Here is a 16,695-nt window from a genome sequence, read left to right on the forward strand (position 1 = left end):
GGAATCGCCACAGGTTTGGGGCTAGCGTGGGCTACAGAATGAACTCCAGAATAACTACAGTGTGAGACCCAGCCTCAAACAAACACATAGGCAGACACACATGCACATGCATGCGTGTGTACACACACACACACCCGAGCACACTCGTGAATACACAGAGAGGCTTCATGGTTGCTGAAAGCATTTAGACCTAAAAGCAATGAGATTGAAAGGCATGTACAAACTGCATGTGGTAGCTTGAACATAATTGGCCCCATAAGCTCATAGGGAGTGCCTCTACAGAGAGGTGTGGCCTCGTTGGAGTGGGTGTTGCCTTGTTGGAGTAGGAAGTGCGTCACTGTGGGAGCGGGCTTTGGGGGGGGTCTCATATGCTCTCATGCCACACCTACTGTTTCAGTTCGCTTCCTGTTGCTTCTGAACCAAGCGTTACTCTGCCTGCCGTGGTGATACTAAACTGGACCTCTGAACTGTGAGCCAACCACCCCAACTAAATGTTTCCTCTGTAAGAGTTGCCGTGGATCGTGGTGTCTCTGCACAGCAATAGAAGCGCTAGGACACTGCCAAACAAATTTTGGATAAACGTATCAGGACAAAAATGAGCCAATGATCAGCTCGTTGATTCAAATCTGTAGGGGCACCCAGCAAATACTCAAAAAAAGAAATGAACACCACGTGTTTCTGTTTACGTGTGGTGCCCGTGATAGGCGAATCCGCTAAGGGCCAGAGCTGATGGGTGGCTGCAGGCTCCGAAGGAGGAGGGGGCAGGAATGAGGGCCACAGGGCAGACCGGTCTGGAGAGGGTGACAGCGGTCTGGGAAGGTGACAGATGCTCTGTGGCCATTCTAAAAACCCACTGAAAATGCTTGAAAAAAGTTGGGTTTTGTATTGTGTGACTTTCATGTAATTTTCAAAAAGTGGCGAGCTGTGCCGTCCAGTGTGGGATGGAGGGCTGTCCGAGGGCTGGACGGAGGGTGACCCCACTGTTTGGACAGCAGTCTGGCGGCTCGCTGGAGCCGGCACACTTCGCTTCTAGGGGGTTACGCATGGCGCAGACAGCCCGATGTGCAGAGAGACCCGCTGCCGTCTTGTTCAAAGTTCAGGCGTGCCAGAGGAGGGGGCGTGTGCGTTCACGGGGCAAAAGGTAAGAAAACCATGACGTGCCTGTGCAGACACTGAAGCGACCGACGGGGGGCCCTGCAGAAAATGCAGAGGGATGCTAGAGAAAACGAGAGACTGGGAGGCGAGGAGAATGTAACCCTAACTTTAAAAGGGGGCCTCCGGGCACATGCCCACCCAACTAATCCCGACCCACTAACTAGCCAGCTGTGGAACGTTTGTTTACACTGTGTGGAGATGTGTCACTGTGATTGGTCTCATAAAGAGCCGAAGGGCCAATAGCAGGGCAGGAGAGATAGGCGGGACTTCCGGGAAGAGAGAGGAAGTGGAGGGGGAATCTAGGCGCGTGAATTACACCGGGAAGATGTCAATGAGACATGCAGGAATAAAAGAGAAATAAAGAGCCACATGGTAAAACGTAGACTAATAGAAGCAGGCTACTTGGGGAAAAGCCTAAGCTAAGGCTGAGCTTTTGTAATTAATAGTAAGTCTCCTTGCTGTTATTTGTGAGCTGGTGGCCCAAAGAAAATCCCAACTGCATCAGCCTGCGCCTTGGTTTGACCATTTGAGGAGGATAATCACGGCCAGTAGCATATGGTCGTGAAGACTATGCCATTTCTTTGAGGAACAGTGGCAGACAGTTGGGGCTCCACACGCGCGAATTCTCATCTAGCTGGCACAATGACAGGAAATCATCGTTTTCTTCTTTTAAAGCTTTTCTTCTTCTTCCAAAGTTCCAACAAAGAAGGGGTCGGAGCCTTCTAACCAGAATGAAATGTCAGGTGTTTGGTTTTGCTGTTTTCGTTTTGACACGGGAAAACATTTTGCAAAGGAGGTTGGAAAGCAGAATTCTAACGTGCCCCAGGCCCCAACCCCTTTAGGGATATATGCAGAGATGCATGTAGTAATCCTCCCACGTAACAGCTACCTCAACCTGTTGTGTGACAGCCTTCCCCCTGACCCTGTGTGACAGCCTTCCCTCTGACCCTGTGTGACAGCCTTTCCTCTGACCCTGTGTGACAGCCTTCCCTCTGATCCTTCTGTGTGACAGCCTTCCCCCTGACCCTGTGTGACAGCCTTCCCTCTGACCCTGTGTGTGTGACAGCCTCCCCTCTGACCCCGTGCGCAACACCCATCCCTCTGTAGAATTAATTCTAGCTTCTCGGCAGACTTGCTTGACCAGGGTGGGACCCACAGTGCTGATCATGAATGAGGCAATAGAGTGGGTACATTTATGATACTTCAATCTCCTCACGTCCCTTTCCCATCTCCATGACATCACGGGAGGTGACCTCCTCATAAAATGTGGCTTTCCTACCAAGTTACAATGAAGGGCCTGCGCCCACAGCTGAAGTGGCGCCCACAGGCTGAATTGTGTCATTCCAACTCTGTGAGCTGAAACTCTCGCCCCTCGCACCACAGCACGGACTGATTGGAGGCTGTGCCTTTATAGAGGTAAATATGGTGACCATCACGCCTAGCACGTTAATAAGACGATGGGACCATGAGAACAGACACACAGAGGGCCTACCACATGAGGACCCAGGAAAGATGCCATCTGAGCCGGGAGGGGAGAGGCCTCAGGAGGAGCCAGCGCCGCCACCTTGAGCTTGGACTTCAAGCCTCTTGTTACAGCTACCTGGGCTGTGGTAATGTGTTGTGGCAGCCCTGGGAAACTCATCTGGTCCCCACAAGGGTCATGAAACAGAAAGAGTCCTCGAAAAACAAGGGGCCAGGTCACTTCCACAGGGCTCTGGGGAGCCGAGCAGCAGCTGCTAAATACTTCTCTGAGAGGAGAGAGGGCATCAGGCCGGGGTGGGGGCGGGGGACCCAGCCCCCTTCAGTCTTCACGGAGAAGGAGCACGGCTGTCGGGATGCTCAGGTTAGTCAGCAGGGACCTCAGACAGGGAAGCTGACAGGGCTCCGGGGAGAAGGGTCACCCTGTATGCAGAGACCAGGAGGCTATTGGAACCCGGCTGAGAAGAAGAGGAGGGGTCTGAGGAGCTGGCTCTGGTGCGGACTTCCAGCGGTGGGCACCTGCCTCCTGCTGGAGACCTCGACTAGGCAAAGCCCCCTCTGACCAGACATGGAATGAGCCAGGGGGTCAATGTCACCCGCAAGCAGTTCTCAGCCAAGAACGGCGGGAGCTGTCATGTACAAATGTTGGCCACTCTTTCCTCTACCACCCCATTAACGCAGGCAGGGGCCTCCCACTGGCTCCCAGAGCACCCCAGGACTGACAGTCCTGATGGCAAGTGGGGGGTACCTATACTTTTCTTTTTGAGACAAAGCCTCATGTATCCCAAGCTGGTATCCAATTCTCTATACAGATAAGGATGTCTCCCTGCCAGGCATGGTGGCACATGCTCTTAATCCTATAATTCAGGATATCTATGTGTTGCAGGCTAGCCTGGTCTACAGAGTGCGTTCCAGGACATCTCGAACTATACAGTAAGACTGTCATAAAATCACTAGATAGATGATAGATATAGATAGATAGATAGATAGACAGACAGATAGATAGATGATAGATATAGATAGATGATAGATAGATACATAGATACATAGATAGATGGATGGATGGATAGATAGATAGATAGATAGATAGATAGATAGATAGATAGATAGATAGATAGATGGATGGATAGATAGATAGATGAGGATGTCTTGAACTTCTGGTCCTACTGGGATGGAACCCAGGGCCTGTGAGTCTGGGTTGCCTGCAAACAGCTCCCAGTCAGAGTTCTCTGAGGTTCTGGAAATACCTTGAGACCTCTGTCTTTCACACTCATGTACACACATGCCTATATACCTTTACATATATGCATAAACATGTATATATAGCATACACAAAAGAACACACACACACACACACACACACACACACATACACACACACACACACCCATAGCCCTCATCTCTGTGTGCCAAGGCGAAAGGAATCTGATCATGGCAGGTCTCTCCCTATGGACTTGGAGAGAGGAAACAGCCCGAATGATGTTCCGTTCACCAGCCTCTGGTCACACTGCATAGCCAAAGGACAGTGTAGCCACTGGGCCTGCCAGCTGCCTCCGAGGACGCCAGCAAATGTTCCCTAACATCCCCTAGCTGATCCGAAAAAAAACAAGCACCTGGGACATAAAACCAGGCCACACGCAGAAGCCTCCGGCTTGCCCAATCACCGCATCCCGCCAAATGTCTCAGGACTTGCTACAGGCAAACAAAACGTTTCATTGCACCCAAATTATCCTCTGGATTCTTGAGGAAAAAAACGCCATTTCTTTAAACACACCTGCTCCAAACCCTGAGGTCTGCAAACGGCCTCCTTGGGCAAATCAAACCCTGATGGCTCACTTGAGCAGCCAATGCCCCTTGGGGTAGAACATAAGGTCTCCCTGGCATCCCACAGGGGTGAGACCGGGCAGTGGAACTCTGCTGAGGTCTGGCTCTCGGGTCTGCCTATATGTCCACAGGCCAGCGGGTTGCCCTCTCTGAATGTCATCCTCCTTAACGGTAAGACGGAGATTATGAACGGAAGATCTCCCTCACAGGCTGCCAGTCTGTTTAATTTCTTAATCCAGTGCCAGGCCACACACAGTAAGGGCGCCACACTGTCCTTACACAGGGGCCGTCATTAGCAAGGAGCAAAGGGAGTCACGCCACACTATGTGATCCACACATACGCCCGCCCCATGAAATAGGCTTGTCCCCTCCCTGTGTTTGCTGCCCCATCCCGGCCAGCTGCCCCGGCCCGGTGGCTCGATACTCACGGAGGTGGTGAGCATAGCGGAGATGGAAGGTGTCACAGCCGTGAACGTGATGGTACAGAGTCTTCTCTATCAGGTCTTGCGGCTCATAACCCGTAAGCTCTGTCACCCTGTGGAGGGACGGCGGGTTCCTGAGTCAAGCTGCTCTTAGGCCCCTTCCTCTAAGCCAGGGTTCGCTTTGCCAACTAATCGAGTGTGAAGAGGCCCAGAGGTGGGAGATGTTGACTTTGGAATGATTTTTTTTTACAGGAAGGAAGTCTTTGAACTCTACCTCTGGGTAGGATGTAGAACTGTGAGCAAGAACGTTCTGGAATCTCGGGCTACCAGCAAGTTTGGGACGACTTTAGCAATTTAGACCTTTCTTGAGCCCTGGCTGTCTGTGGGCGCCCAGGGGGCTGCTTTGATACAAGCATTGGAGTAAGCTGTGTGATGGGGAGGAGCCACTCTGGGGTCGTCTTGGGACAGTCCTTTGTGAAGCTGTGTTTTGTTTTATGTGTGGATGAAGGCCTGGGAGCCCCAGCACACTCCCCCACCCCGACACCGCGTCTTTGGCTTCCGGTGCTGGGATGGTAGGCTGCGTTGCCACTCGAGGCTTCTGTGCCTCCTGGGGGATCTGTACTCGGGCCGTCCCCATGCTTACACAGCAGACCCTCTGCCCACTGATCCATTTCCCTGGCTCCTTTATTTGTTTAATTCTAATGAGACATACATACCACAATATTCACTGCCTTCAAAATTTTATGTTCATGATTCAGCGGTGTTAACACCCACCATGACCACCTTCCCAGGCTTTCTCATCGCCCCAAACAAAAGGGATTCCTAACCTTCAAAACAATGCCTTTTGCTGGGCGGTGCTGGTTGCGCTCGCCTTTAATCCCAGCACTCAGGAGGCAGAGGCAGGCGGATCTCTGTGAGTTCGAGGCCAGCCTGGTTTATAAGAGCTAGTTCCAGGACACCTAGGGCTGTCACACAGAGAAAGTCTGTCTCAAAAAAAAAAAAAGAAAGGAAGGAAGGAAGAAATAAAGGAAGAAAAAGAAAAAGGAAAGAAAGAAAGAAAGAAAGGAAAAAGAAAAAGAAAGGAAGAAAGAACCGAATTATGCCTTTCAGTCTCCCTTCCCCTTTGTCCCAGCCTTGTCCCTCATTCAACTTCCTGTCCCCTGAACTTGTGTCCCAAATCGAAACGATACCCTCTGTGACCCTCTAGCTTCTGCCTTCTTTCTACTTTCTACAGGGTAAAGTGTTTCAGGCCCACATGTCATTTGTAGTGTGCGTCCGGAGCACGCCTTTCTATGACCGAACGCTACTCTTTTATTATCATTATTATTATTATTATTATTATTGCATTTTTAAAAATTAGAAACAAGCTTGCTTCACATGTCAATCCCAGCTCCCTCTCCCTCCTCCCTCCCAGCCCCCCACCAGCCTCCCATCTAATCCCCACTCCCTTCCCCATGGGGGTCTCCAAAGTCTGTCATTTCTGTTCAGGGTGGGGTCTAGGCCCTCCCCCAAGAATCCAGGCAGAGAGAGGAGCATCCCCTCGATGTGGTATGGACACTCAAAGTCCATTTGTGTGCCAGGGGTAAAAACTGATCCGCTGCCCAGGCCCCATAGATTGCCCAGGCCTCTTCACTGACACCAAATGCTACTCTTATTTCTTGTAGATGCCACACGCTACGTTTTGTTTATTTCCTGGTCTGTCCCCACTTCTTAGCTCTGCACTGGCCGCTTAAACCTAGCATTTCATGAAGGATTCCCCACAGTCACGAACCCCCCCCACACACACAGAAAACAGTGCAGAGACTGAAAATATCCCAGCTAGAAGGTGAGCAGCAGAAGTCTTCCCCAGTTTGCCTGTGATATGATCCCTCAGCTCCCATCAAGTCCCAGACGTGTTAATTTCCCACTTCCGCACTTTGAACAGAAATGACGGGCCGCGTCGGGTCGGGCCGCCCTTTCCGTGGGCGACACTGTGTGTGGCAGTGGCGTGGCTTCACAGACTTGCCCTAACCAAGCTGGGAACTGCGTCCTTAGGAGAGGTAGGTGGCCCTAAGCACGTTGGTGACAGATATTCCAGGACAGATAAAAGGGCAGACTAAAGGGTTCCAAAAGCAGCATCGTGGCAGCAGGAGGTAATTTCTGGGGGGGAGGGGCAGGGGGGGTCACTGAAGAAGCCTGAAGAAGCATTGAGGGTCCCTCTTGCCAGCTGTGAAACCAGCTGTGAAACACTAGCTGGTCCTTCACAGACAGAACCAGGAAACGTGACCCCACTTCCCTTCTTTAATCTGCTCGGACCCTGGATCGGACCCTGGATGGACCCTAGATCACCCGTCTCTGGGAGCCTCAGGTCTCCTTGGAATGGTTCTCCGTCTGACACATATATTCCCATGGCATCCCTCTAAGATGGGGAGGGATCGGGGCTCCGGGTAAGTAGATGGGGAATGTCACTGGATCTCGTCCAAGGACTCAGTAGGGTCTGACTGGGTGGGAGGAAGGCAAAGAAGGCTGACCACCAAAGAAACCCAAATGTCTGTGTGGTGTGGACTGAGAGGTTTATCCAGCTCCTCCTCCGTCTCCTCCTCCCTCCCACCCCGACCATTGAGCTAATACAGCAAGGACCTGAACGTGTTGAAGAATCAGAAACACGTCACCACGTTCTCATCAAAATAGTCACCATCTTTAAAAATTAAAGGGCAGGGAAGGGGCTTGGCAGGATGCCCTCCTGGGTTGGTCCAAACCTCCAGTGTCTGTAGAGCTGTCAGAGAGATGTGCCAGACTCCAACCATCGCTGGCTTTACCCGGCCTTAACAAAAGCACAAACTGAAACCACAAAACCCAGAGGATCCGAATGACAGGTTAAGCCGAGTTCAGCTGCATCTGGGACCATGCGGGGTTGGCAGCCAGCAGCTGCTCCCCCAGGGCCACCACCCTTGTTCCTGTGACTTGGGGGAACTTAGGCCAACACCCTCCCTGCTGTAGCTCCCGGGGCTTGGATGCTGAAGTAACCACCCATCTGATTACCGCATTCCTCCCAGAGCTGGCTGGCTGCAGCCAGAGAGGCCTTTCAAGGCCATGTCGCGGCAATGAGACAGAAATGCAAATGACCCTGAAGGGTCCCAAACCCCCTAAGTGTCTCCTACATGACAGTAGTCTGGCTAAGCTAGACTCAGCCCTTCACAGAAAAAAACTCTCCACATTTCAAAGTGCCGTGGTCTGAAGAGCCAACCAGAAAACACTTTGGGTCACTACTCTGGGGACACAATCTCTTCTTTCCCCTTTGAGAGAATTCAGCTGAGCTGGTCTCTTGGGAGTTTTCTTAAATTGCCTGAGAAATACAAGGAGGCTGTGCTGACTAGTTTTATGTCAACTTGACAAAAGCTACAACCATCTGAGGGGAGGGACTCTCAATTGAGAAGAAAATGCCGCCATAAGATCCAGCCCTATTAGAATTCATGCCCTGACTTCCTTCAGTGATGACGTGTAAGTGTAAGTTGGATAAACCCTTTCCTCCCCAACTTGCTTTTTGGTCATGGTGATTGTCACAGCAACAGTAACAGTAGTTGGAGGTCTCTCATCCAGGTTCCCAAATAACCACCCTAAGACTTAACGTTGACTACAATCGTTTGACCAATGGCTCAGGCACATTACTGACTAGCTCTCACAATTAAATTAACCCATTTTTACTAATCTGCGTATCACTACGTAGCCGTGGCTTACCGGTAATGCTACATGGCATCTCTCTGACTTCTTTCTCTCTGTAACTCTGTGTGAATTTCCCACCTGGTCTTATTCTGCATGGCCATCTGCCAAATCGGCTTTATTTGTCAACCAATAAAAGCAACACATATTCTCAGCATACAGAAGGACATCCCACATTGTAACTCTAAGTAGGACAGAGGTAAAGAGGAGATGGAAACCAGTTGTTTCCTCTTCAGTCATGACCTTGGACGATCCACGTCCAGCCCACCTTCAGAAGAGCGCCTGTCATCCTACCTGCCAGTCTCTGAGGAAGCTCACACCCTCCCCAGCCTGCTGTCCCTGTTTCTGCAGGAGACAAAGTGGAATTCGCCGCCATTCAGCCTTCCCAGAAGGAGCTGACCAACGTGTTCCATCTACTCTTCACGTGGAATTTTAAGGTGACTCTGCCTCCTGTCATCCCATCTGCCTCACTTCCAGACCCTTTGAGTGCCTTCGATCCTGACTAACTTCATGTCTCCCGTGCCACCCTGGGCCAGATAGATTTATCACTTCTCAGGAAAGAGTAAGTGGGCAAAACTTTTGCTCACTTTCATGGGATGTTTTAATGCCATGTATTTCCTTTCTTTGTAAGTTGCGGGGGTTTTGTTTTGTTTTAGGCTTGGTTTCTTTGAGGCACTTTTGCTCCTGTAGCCAAACTTGCCTTGAATCTGCCTTAGGTTAGTTAGCCTGAAACTCATAATAATCGTCCTGCCGGCCGGGCGTTGGTGGCGTACGCCTTTAATCCCAGCACTCAGGAGGCAGAGGCAGGCGGATCTCTGTGAGTTTGAGGCCAGGCTGGACCGACAGCCTCCAAAACAATCAGAGAAACCCTGACTCGTAAAACCAAAAAACAAAAACAAAAAAAAATCATCCTGCCTCAGTCTCACCAGCAGGAGAATTACAGATGTGAGTCTTCACACAACTTTTCATAACTTGAAAAAAAAAAGTAGAACAGAAAGAAATCAGTAGCCAGCGTAGTAGTGCATGCCCATAGCCTCAGCTTCTCATAAGGCTGAAGCAGGAGGATCACTTGACTCTTGGAGCTCTTGGAAGGACCTTGCCCTGTGCCGCCAAGGAACCCACAAGCCAAGTAGCAACACAGCCTTGCAGGTATCAGAGGCTTTGAGTTTTCAGCTGCTTCCCACCTGTTGTCTAATTTCACCTTTCTGAAGTGCGGCTGACTGAGACATTTTACTGAACCACAGCGGAAGAGGCCCAACCAGCTAATATCTGTGGAGACCGGGGACGTTCCAGAATGTGTAGGACACCAGTATCAAAACACCGCAGATGTCTCATAAAATATAGCTTCCAGCTACCAATTAGGCAGTAAAATCTGAAAGGACAGGTGTGATGGCCTTTAAAACCAGCACTCGGGAGGCAGAGGCATGTGGATCTCTGTGAGCTCGAGGCCAGCCTGGTCTACAGAGCGAATTCCAGGACAGCCGGGGTTGTCCCTTTTGAGACCCTGTCTCAAGACAAACACAAGCCATGTAACTCTGGAGCCCCAAAGCTCACTCCAGGTAAGTTCAGCGGCAGCTCCAGCCCGGCCTCATTCTGTCCCCCTTCCCCAGCCAAACGGTGACACGGTGACACGGTGCCCACAACTGTAGTCAGCCCCCCCCCCACTAACTTAAGGTGGGCTGTCACAGAGGTAGGAGTTTCACACACAGCTCAGAAGGGAAAATCTTTAATCCCAAAGTCCTAGCGGTGTGATGAGGGAGGACTTAAAGCTCCCAGGAAGGGAAGGGAAAGAAAATGTGATGGATGGTACCTGCGGTCCTCACACTCCAGAGGAGGAGGCAGGGGGACTGAGTAGTCTCGAGATCATCCTAGGACACATAGTGAATTTGGGGCCAGCCTGGGCTACACGAGACCCTTCCTCAAAAGCAAACGAGAGGATGGGGGAGGAAGGAAGAAAGGGAGGGTCCTCTCACACCATAGCATGTATCCTCACCACAAGCTTATAAGATGACTCAGATGTTAGGTGGTTAATTGAAACAAGTCTCTGCATCCTGTCTGTCACGAGTTTGTCCCTTCATGCCTAACCCCTGGCTAATCCGAGCCCTTAGTAGTCCTTACTCCTTGTTATAGTTTGCCTCAGCAACACTCGGCTCTCAAGGACTATTTCTCACCACGGGGACCTTCCGGGATGTCACAGCAATGGTCCCAATCAAGCGCCAGACTCACCTGGAATCCAGGAATATGAGCTTCAGGTCGAGGCTGGCCCTGAACATGAACATGTTACTGTGCAGCTTGATCTCCGTGATGGCACTGGGCGGCAGGGACTGGCCCACGGCCACCAGCCCCACGATCTGGTAGCAGGAGTCGCAGAGGGACATGTCCAGCATATACTGCCTGATCTTCAAGTAGCCACTGCAATGGATGACCTGGGAAGGAGGGCAGAGGCTTGGGTGGGCACCACCGCTCGTGGCCTAGGCTTTGAGTGTGTGTTTTGTGTCTCTTCTAAATGCTAGAACACGCTTCAGCCCATTTTCTGCAGAGTTGTATCGTCAACAAGCTGACAGAAGCCTGATCAGGAGAATCTATGTCTTTGCCTTAAGAAACAAGCATTTCCTATCCAGACAGGTGTGTAGGAGGCTGTGGTGAGATTTTGCTTATGATCTAACAAATAAAGCTTTCCTGGAGATCAGAGTGCAAAGTTAGCGACATAGAGGCTGGGTGGTGGTGGTGCAGGCCTTTAATCCCAGCACTCAGGAGACAGAGGCAGGCAGACCTCTGTGAGTTCAAGGCCAGCCTGGTCTACATGAGAGGGAGTCCATCTAAAAGACAGATAGAGCTCACCCCTTTGGTCCCTAGAGGTGGGGAGACAGGAGTGACACGGCTGGGCAGAGAGAGGACTATAAAGCAGGAGGAGGTAGGAGTGCATTGTGGTCTAGGCAGTAGGATTCCAAGGTGTGGTGGAGGCAGATGCGGTTGGATTAGATCTCAGGATTCGTGGAGACAGGATCGCCCCTTCAGTCTGAGCATTGGTGGAGGCGAGAACTCGCTAGCGGCTGGCCACTTTGCTTCTCTGGTCTTCAGCTTTAACCCCAGTGTCTGTCTCTGGGTTGTTATTATTTGTGCCACAGGGGGAAACATCACGGATCCACACTCACTAACATGTGATGGGTTTGCGAGTAAACTCATGGCCGAGTTTGACTCAAACACAGCAAAGACATGCTAAGGAATTAGTTGCCCTCCTATGAATGCTTGCCAGTAACTAAAATGTTTTCCAGCTTCCATTGGGATTAAATTCAGAAAATTAAAAAGTCTCTCAATATAATTTGTATTTATTTAAATTCTTTTGGCCAGTGCCTCATGCTGGCATGGCAAGGATTTTTACCAACTGAGCTGTGGGGACACCAGACCTTGAACAGAGACCCACTTCCCCTTCGGCCTGGGAGCATCATCTTCCTAGGCCAATGTTTGGAACTTTTAATTTGTTTATAATTCTAATTCTAACAAACAAAAGCCACTCTACAGAGTGAGTTCCAGAACAATTAAGGCTACACAGAGAAACCCTGTCTCAAAAAACAAGAATAAATATAAATAATAATCCAGAGTACCTGGCCCGCTCTTGAAGAGCAGCCCTCTCAATAGCTAGAGAGTCAAAGACCGCACTGGAGAAGCCATACGGCGTCCAGGGCAAATGATGGAGAAGCCATACGGCGTCCAGGGCAAATGATGGAGAAGCCATACGGCGTCCAGGGCAAATGATGGAGAAGCCATACGGCGTCCAGGGCAAATGAGGTACCCAAGGGCACCTGACCCATCTTACACCCACGATTAAGTAAGTGTGTTTGCCCTGTAAACATATGAAACCCAACCAGGACAATGACTGGTAAAGCAGTGGTCACCTGAGCCCTTAGCCCTGTTTCTGTAGTCTCTGTCTCTGTCCCCCGTGCCCCACCCCATACCCCACTCCGTGCCCCACCCCGTGCAGGGTCTCATGTAGCCTAAGCTACCTCAAACTCACGACATAATGGAGGATGACTTTGAACTCGTCCTTCTGCCTCCCAAGTGCTGGGCTTAAGAGGTGTTCACTACCAGACCCAACTGAAGCAGTGATGGGGATGGAAACCAGGGCTTCCTGTGAGCTAGGCAAAGTCTACCAACTGGACTGCACTTGAGCCCACACAAATTCTCTTTTCAAAAAATTCTCTTTACAGGACTCACAGATTTACGGAGCCGGAAGAAATCCTACAGCCTCCCCATACTAGCCTATTCTCCCATTTTCCTGATGGGACAATGGAGGACAGGACAGACAGGTGATGTGTGGATGTACAGTTGGACAGCCGACAAGCGGCAGGAACTGGTAAAGTTCTGGGCCCCCCGAGGATCACATGGTTGGGTTCGGGTAGAGAGCTAAGGGCTTCCTGACCTGGCTCAGGGAGGCTTCGTAACTGGGAAAAATGATAAAAGTCCATCCCTCAAGCCGTAAAAGCACGAGATGCAGGTGTGCTGGTGCTTGCCTGGTGTGTGTGAGGCTTAATCCCAGCCGAGCAAAAAGTAACTACGTAAAATAAAAGTGAAAAGTGGGGTTAACGTCAGGGTCAAAGGAGGAGTTCGCTGGCGGGAAGACGCTGGGCTGAGAGGGGGGTGTTCCAAAAAGAGACACACAAAAGCCTCTCAGCACCCAAGTCCACCTCCCTCCTTTCCTAAGGAGCAAGTGAGAGGGGGCGGGGTACCAGCTCAAACGCCTCCAGCTACAGAATGGCGGTGGCACACAGCCCCTACCCCCCCCCAGTAGGGAAAAACAGCACAGGAGACTCCTGCAGGAGGCTGGGGAACTCCATGAAGGGTCTGCAGGGATCCCTGGTGGACTGTCTGGGCCCCACCCTCCTACCAGCTGTCAATCCCTCTAACACTGAGGGATTGACAGCTAGGCAGGTAGTGGATCAGGCGCTGGTTTCCGGAGTAAACCTCAGCAAGTGGCATTATCTGGTGGAGCGGTTCAGCCAGGGAGAACCGTGGGCTGGGCTAGGAAGTCTCAGCTGTGCCGCTCGGCCGGGCACCCTCTCCCTCCTCCATTTGCCTCCCATTCTTGAGGATAAAATAAGGCCGGTGCCACTCCCTTCAGAAGGCCCAGATGACCAATTGGATGTGGTGTGGGCAGAGACAGCACTGGTCGGCACGTGGGAAGGCCTCGGTGGCTATCGTGAAGCCCCATCTCGGGTACCGGGCTTAGTTGAACATGCCAGTCGTGAGAGCAACATCTCTGTAAAGCAACCGCTCACGGCGGCGGCTCTGGGATCCTGCCCCGGGAATGCGAATGGATGCTCAACTAACACAAGGGGCAGCTGGTCCAGCAGAGCTGATCCGCGGCAAGCAACTTGGAACTGTTAGATGCAGGGACAAATGTCTCCGCTAAGCCACTGCAATCCTGGTCTTACACGGTGAAACCCAAGCAGCCTGGAGCATCCGAGTAAAGGGCCAGGTCTCTGGGCTCATAATCCACCCCAGGCCTCGCTCAATCCCCTGTGCTGACAGAGATGACATGGCGCCCTCCCTCCTGTCTCAAGTGTGGAGTAGAGTGTGGGATGCATAGTGAAGACCCCCGCCAGCCATTCCCACCCCTGCCAGGAGCCCAGCGTACCTTGTAGCCGCTGCACGTCAGGCCCGCGTTTCTTTTTGCCAAGACGCATTTCATCCGAAGAAAGAAAGACCTCTCTATCTCGTACTCTGAAAGCAGAGGCACAGTTAGGCAGGCACCCATCCTGCCCTCTTCCCCAGCAGCCAATCCCCAGACATGGAAGCCAGGGGCTTCCTCGTCCATGACCAGACCCTGACCCAGAAAGCTCTGCCAACCAGAGAACCAACGGGTTTCCAAGATTCCTGACAGAGCGACACTTTCCCTCTCGAAGGTCACAGAGGAACTGACTGCTTGAGCCCTTGGAAAGGCCCAGGAGGGTCTAACTTCCTTGAAAGTAGCAGGTACCGAATGCCAGTCACAACTTAGCGCTCGTCCCAGGCAGAGGGAGCCAGCTACATGGTGGGCCGTGAGACACCACAGCTGGGTGAGATGGTTGTCATTTTGGAACACCCTTCCCGAAGTCTTTACCTCTCTAGGGCTCCTCCATGATGGCTCAGCCTTTAGCTGCTAAGTCAGCAACTGGCCTTTTCCTTCCTTCCTTTCTTCCTCCCTCCCTCCCTTCCTTCCTTCCTTTCTTCTCCCTCTGTTAAGAGAAGCTTTTTCTTTGTGAGAAACCTTCCCGCCCGCCTGGTTCTAGAGCCTCATCAGTCCCCTCCCTCCTTTCTCGGCCCTTACACAGGAGGATTTTGATACCTGGAACTGTAACCCCAGGTACACAGTAGACCCAGTCAGCACGCTTCATGAGGCTGCCTGCCAGGAGAGTTGCAAGGCCTGGGCCTCTGGGATAAGCTGTGTTATCTTCCTAGTGCTCATCACGGTTGTAATTTAAGGAGGCATGTATGTATGAGTGTGTGAGTGTGCGTGTGTGTCTGTGTCTGTGTCTGTCTGTGTGTGTGAGTGTGCGTATCTGTGTGTGTGAGTGTGTGAGTGTGTGAGTGTGTATGTGTGTGTGTGTGTGTGTGTGTATGATGCCTAGGGCTTCTGAGCCAGTCTGTGTCATGGCACACAGTCTGAAATCCCTGCTCAGAATGCTTCCAAATGTATAAAATAGATTATAAAAGAAACCAGCAAAAAATAAAATAAAAAAATAAAAAAAGAAACCAGCTACGTAAGGGAAGAATTACAAAAAAATTTTAAACATGGCAATATGAATATAACTCTCTGCCTATCTAGTGTGTTAAATTAAGTTTCAGTCACGGGCCTCAACACTCAGTAAGCTTCCAAGTATCCACCGCATAAATGTCCTGGCATATCCGCAATGTCTGTAGTAACAAAGCCAGGGTTCTGATGACCGCAGCGTGGCTGAAAGCCTCCGATCACAGGCAAATGAAATGCTGAACTGCACCTAAGTTACACAGACACGATTTCCCTGTTACCTCACAGTCTCCAGTCCCTGACCCTGTCCTCAGCAGCACCCGGCTGGACCTAACTCCTAACAGGCAGCACTGGGATTTTAAACCAGGGGCATGTGAGGGGAACAGCCTGTGACCCGATGCAGAACAGCTTATAGCACGCCGTAGGGGCTCCATAACTGTCAGTGAAGACAGAGAGGCAAGCTGGGCACAGAGTGACAGAGCGTTCAACCAGCATGCACAAAGCCACCGGCTCGATCCCGGAGCGAAAGTGTGGCTACACACACTGAGTGGCTGCTGCCATGAGCCTGACGCAAACCCAGCCCGCTGGGAAGCAAACCCCAGGTTAGCGTAGGAGCGTGACCTTGCTTCACTCTGGTCTCCTGTGCTGTGGAGGACGAACCTTGGAGCAGGTGGTGGTGGAGGGGTGGGTGGGCTGTAAGCACTGCCGTCATCTCATCGTGGTCGGAAGGATGAATGTACTCGTAAATACTGTTGCCTGTGAGCTCCACCTGCAGAGGGAGGGAGGTGGACACGTCACAGGCCTCTCCAGGGCCGGGGGGGGGGGGCACCGGCTCACATCCTGCCTGGGAGAGGACTTGCGGCTCACACCTGCTCACATCCTGCCTGGACACACCTTGGCCAAAAGCAGAGGCGGGAACATGCTCCTGTTTGCAGAGCTCTGAACTGTGTGTCCCCACCCCGACCTGGAAAAGGCCAGGAGCACAGGCTTGAGCTTCCAGAGAGTCCTGGGCAGAAGAGACACACCGGAGCCTGGGCAGCGTCCTTCAGACAGAGAGCATCTCAAAACAGGCTCACCCTGGGGCTCCGTCCTCCTCCCTCACTTTCCTGCTGTGTGAGGGGAATGGCCAGCTGGAGACCAGCTGCCTGTGCCTTCTGCGTGCCCTGGAGAGCCGCGTCCACTCAGAACCTGACCAGCTGGAGACCATGGAGGACTGTCGTGCCACTCAGACAAAGGCCCCTTCTGTGTCAGCGCTGAACCATGGCCCCGGGCACTGCCAGAGCTCCCTGGTGTTGCCAGGAACGTGTCTCTGACCCTCCTGGTCCAAACTGACCGCTCATTCTATAGTCTGCAGAGGTGTGGCCATGTGGCATGACCTGAGGGGGTGGG

The 16,695-nt window shown here is 51.8% G+C and overlaps 1 protein-coding gene across 2 annotated transcripts in view; it reads right to left on the reverse strand.

Moving 5' to 3' along the window:
* Positions 1–16,695, reverse strand: part of Sim2 (SIM bHLH transcription factor 2) — a 43,687-nt gene that overhangs the window by 7,645 nt on the left and 19,347 nt on the right. The window contains exons 4-7 of one of the 2 annotated variants that reach the window (XM_021229431.2): positions 15,967–16,075; positions 14,215–14,300; positions 10,806–11,005; positions 4,887–4,993 (exon numbers count right to left, since the gene is read on the reverse strand). In XM_021229431.2, coding sequence (XP_021085090.2) covers positions 4,887–4,993; positions 10,806–11,005; positions 14,215–14,300; positions 15,967–16,075 — 502 coding nt within the window. Of the gene's footprint in view, positions 1–4,886; positions 4,994–10,805; positions 11,006–14,214; positions 14,301–15,927; positions 16,076–16,695 lie in introns of both variants that reach the window. The other variant, XM_040750433.1, reaches the window with a different exon arrangement.

The sequence above is a fragment of the Mesocricetus auratus genome, unplaced genomic scaffold (genome assembly GCF_017639785.1).
Source record: "Mesocricetus auratus isolate SY011 unplaced genomic scaffold, BCM_Maur_2.0 Super-Scaffold_100008, whole genome shotgun sequence".
Taxonomy (NCBI): domain Eukaryota; kingdom Metazoa; phylum Chordata; class Mammalia; order Rodentia; family Cricetidae; genus Mesocricetus; species Mesocricetus auratus.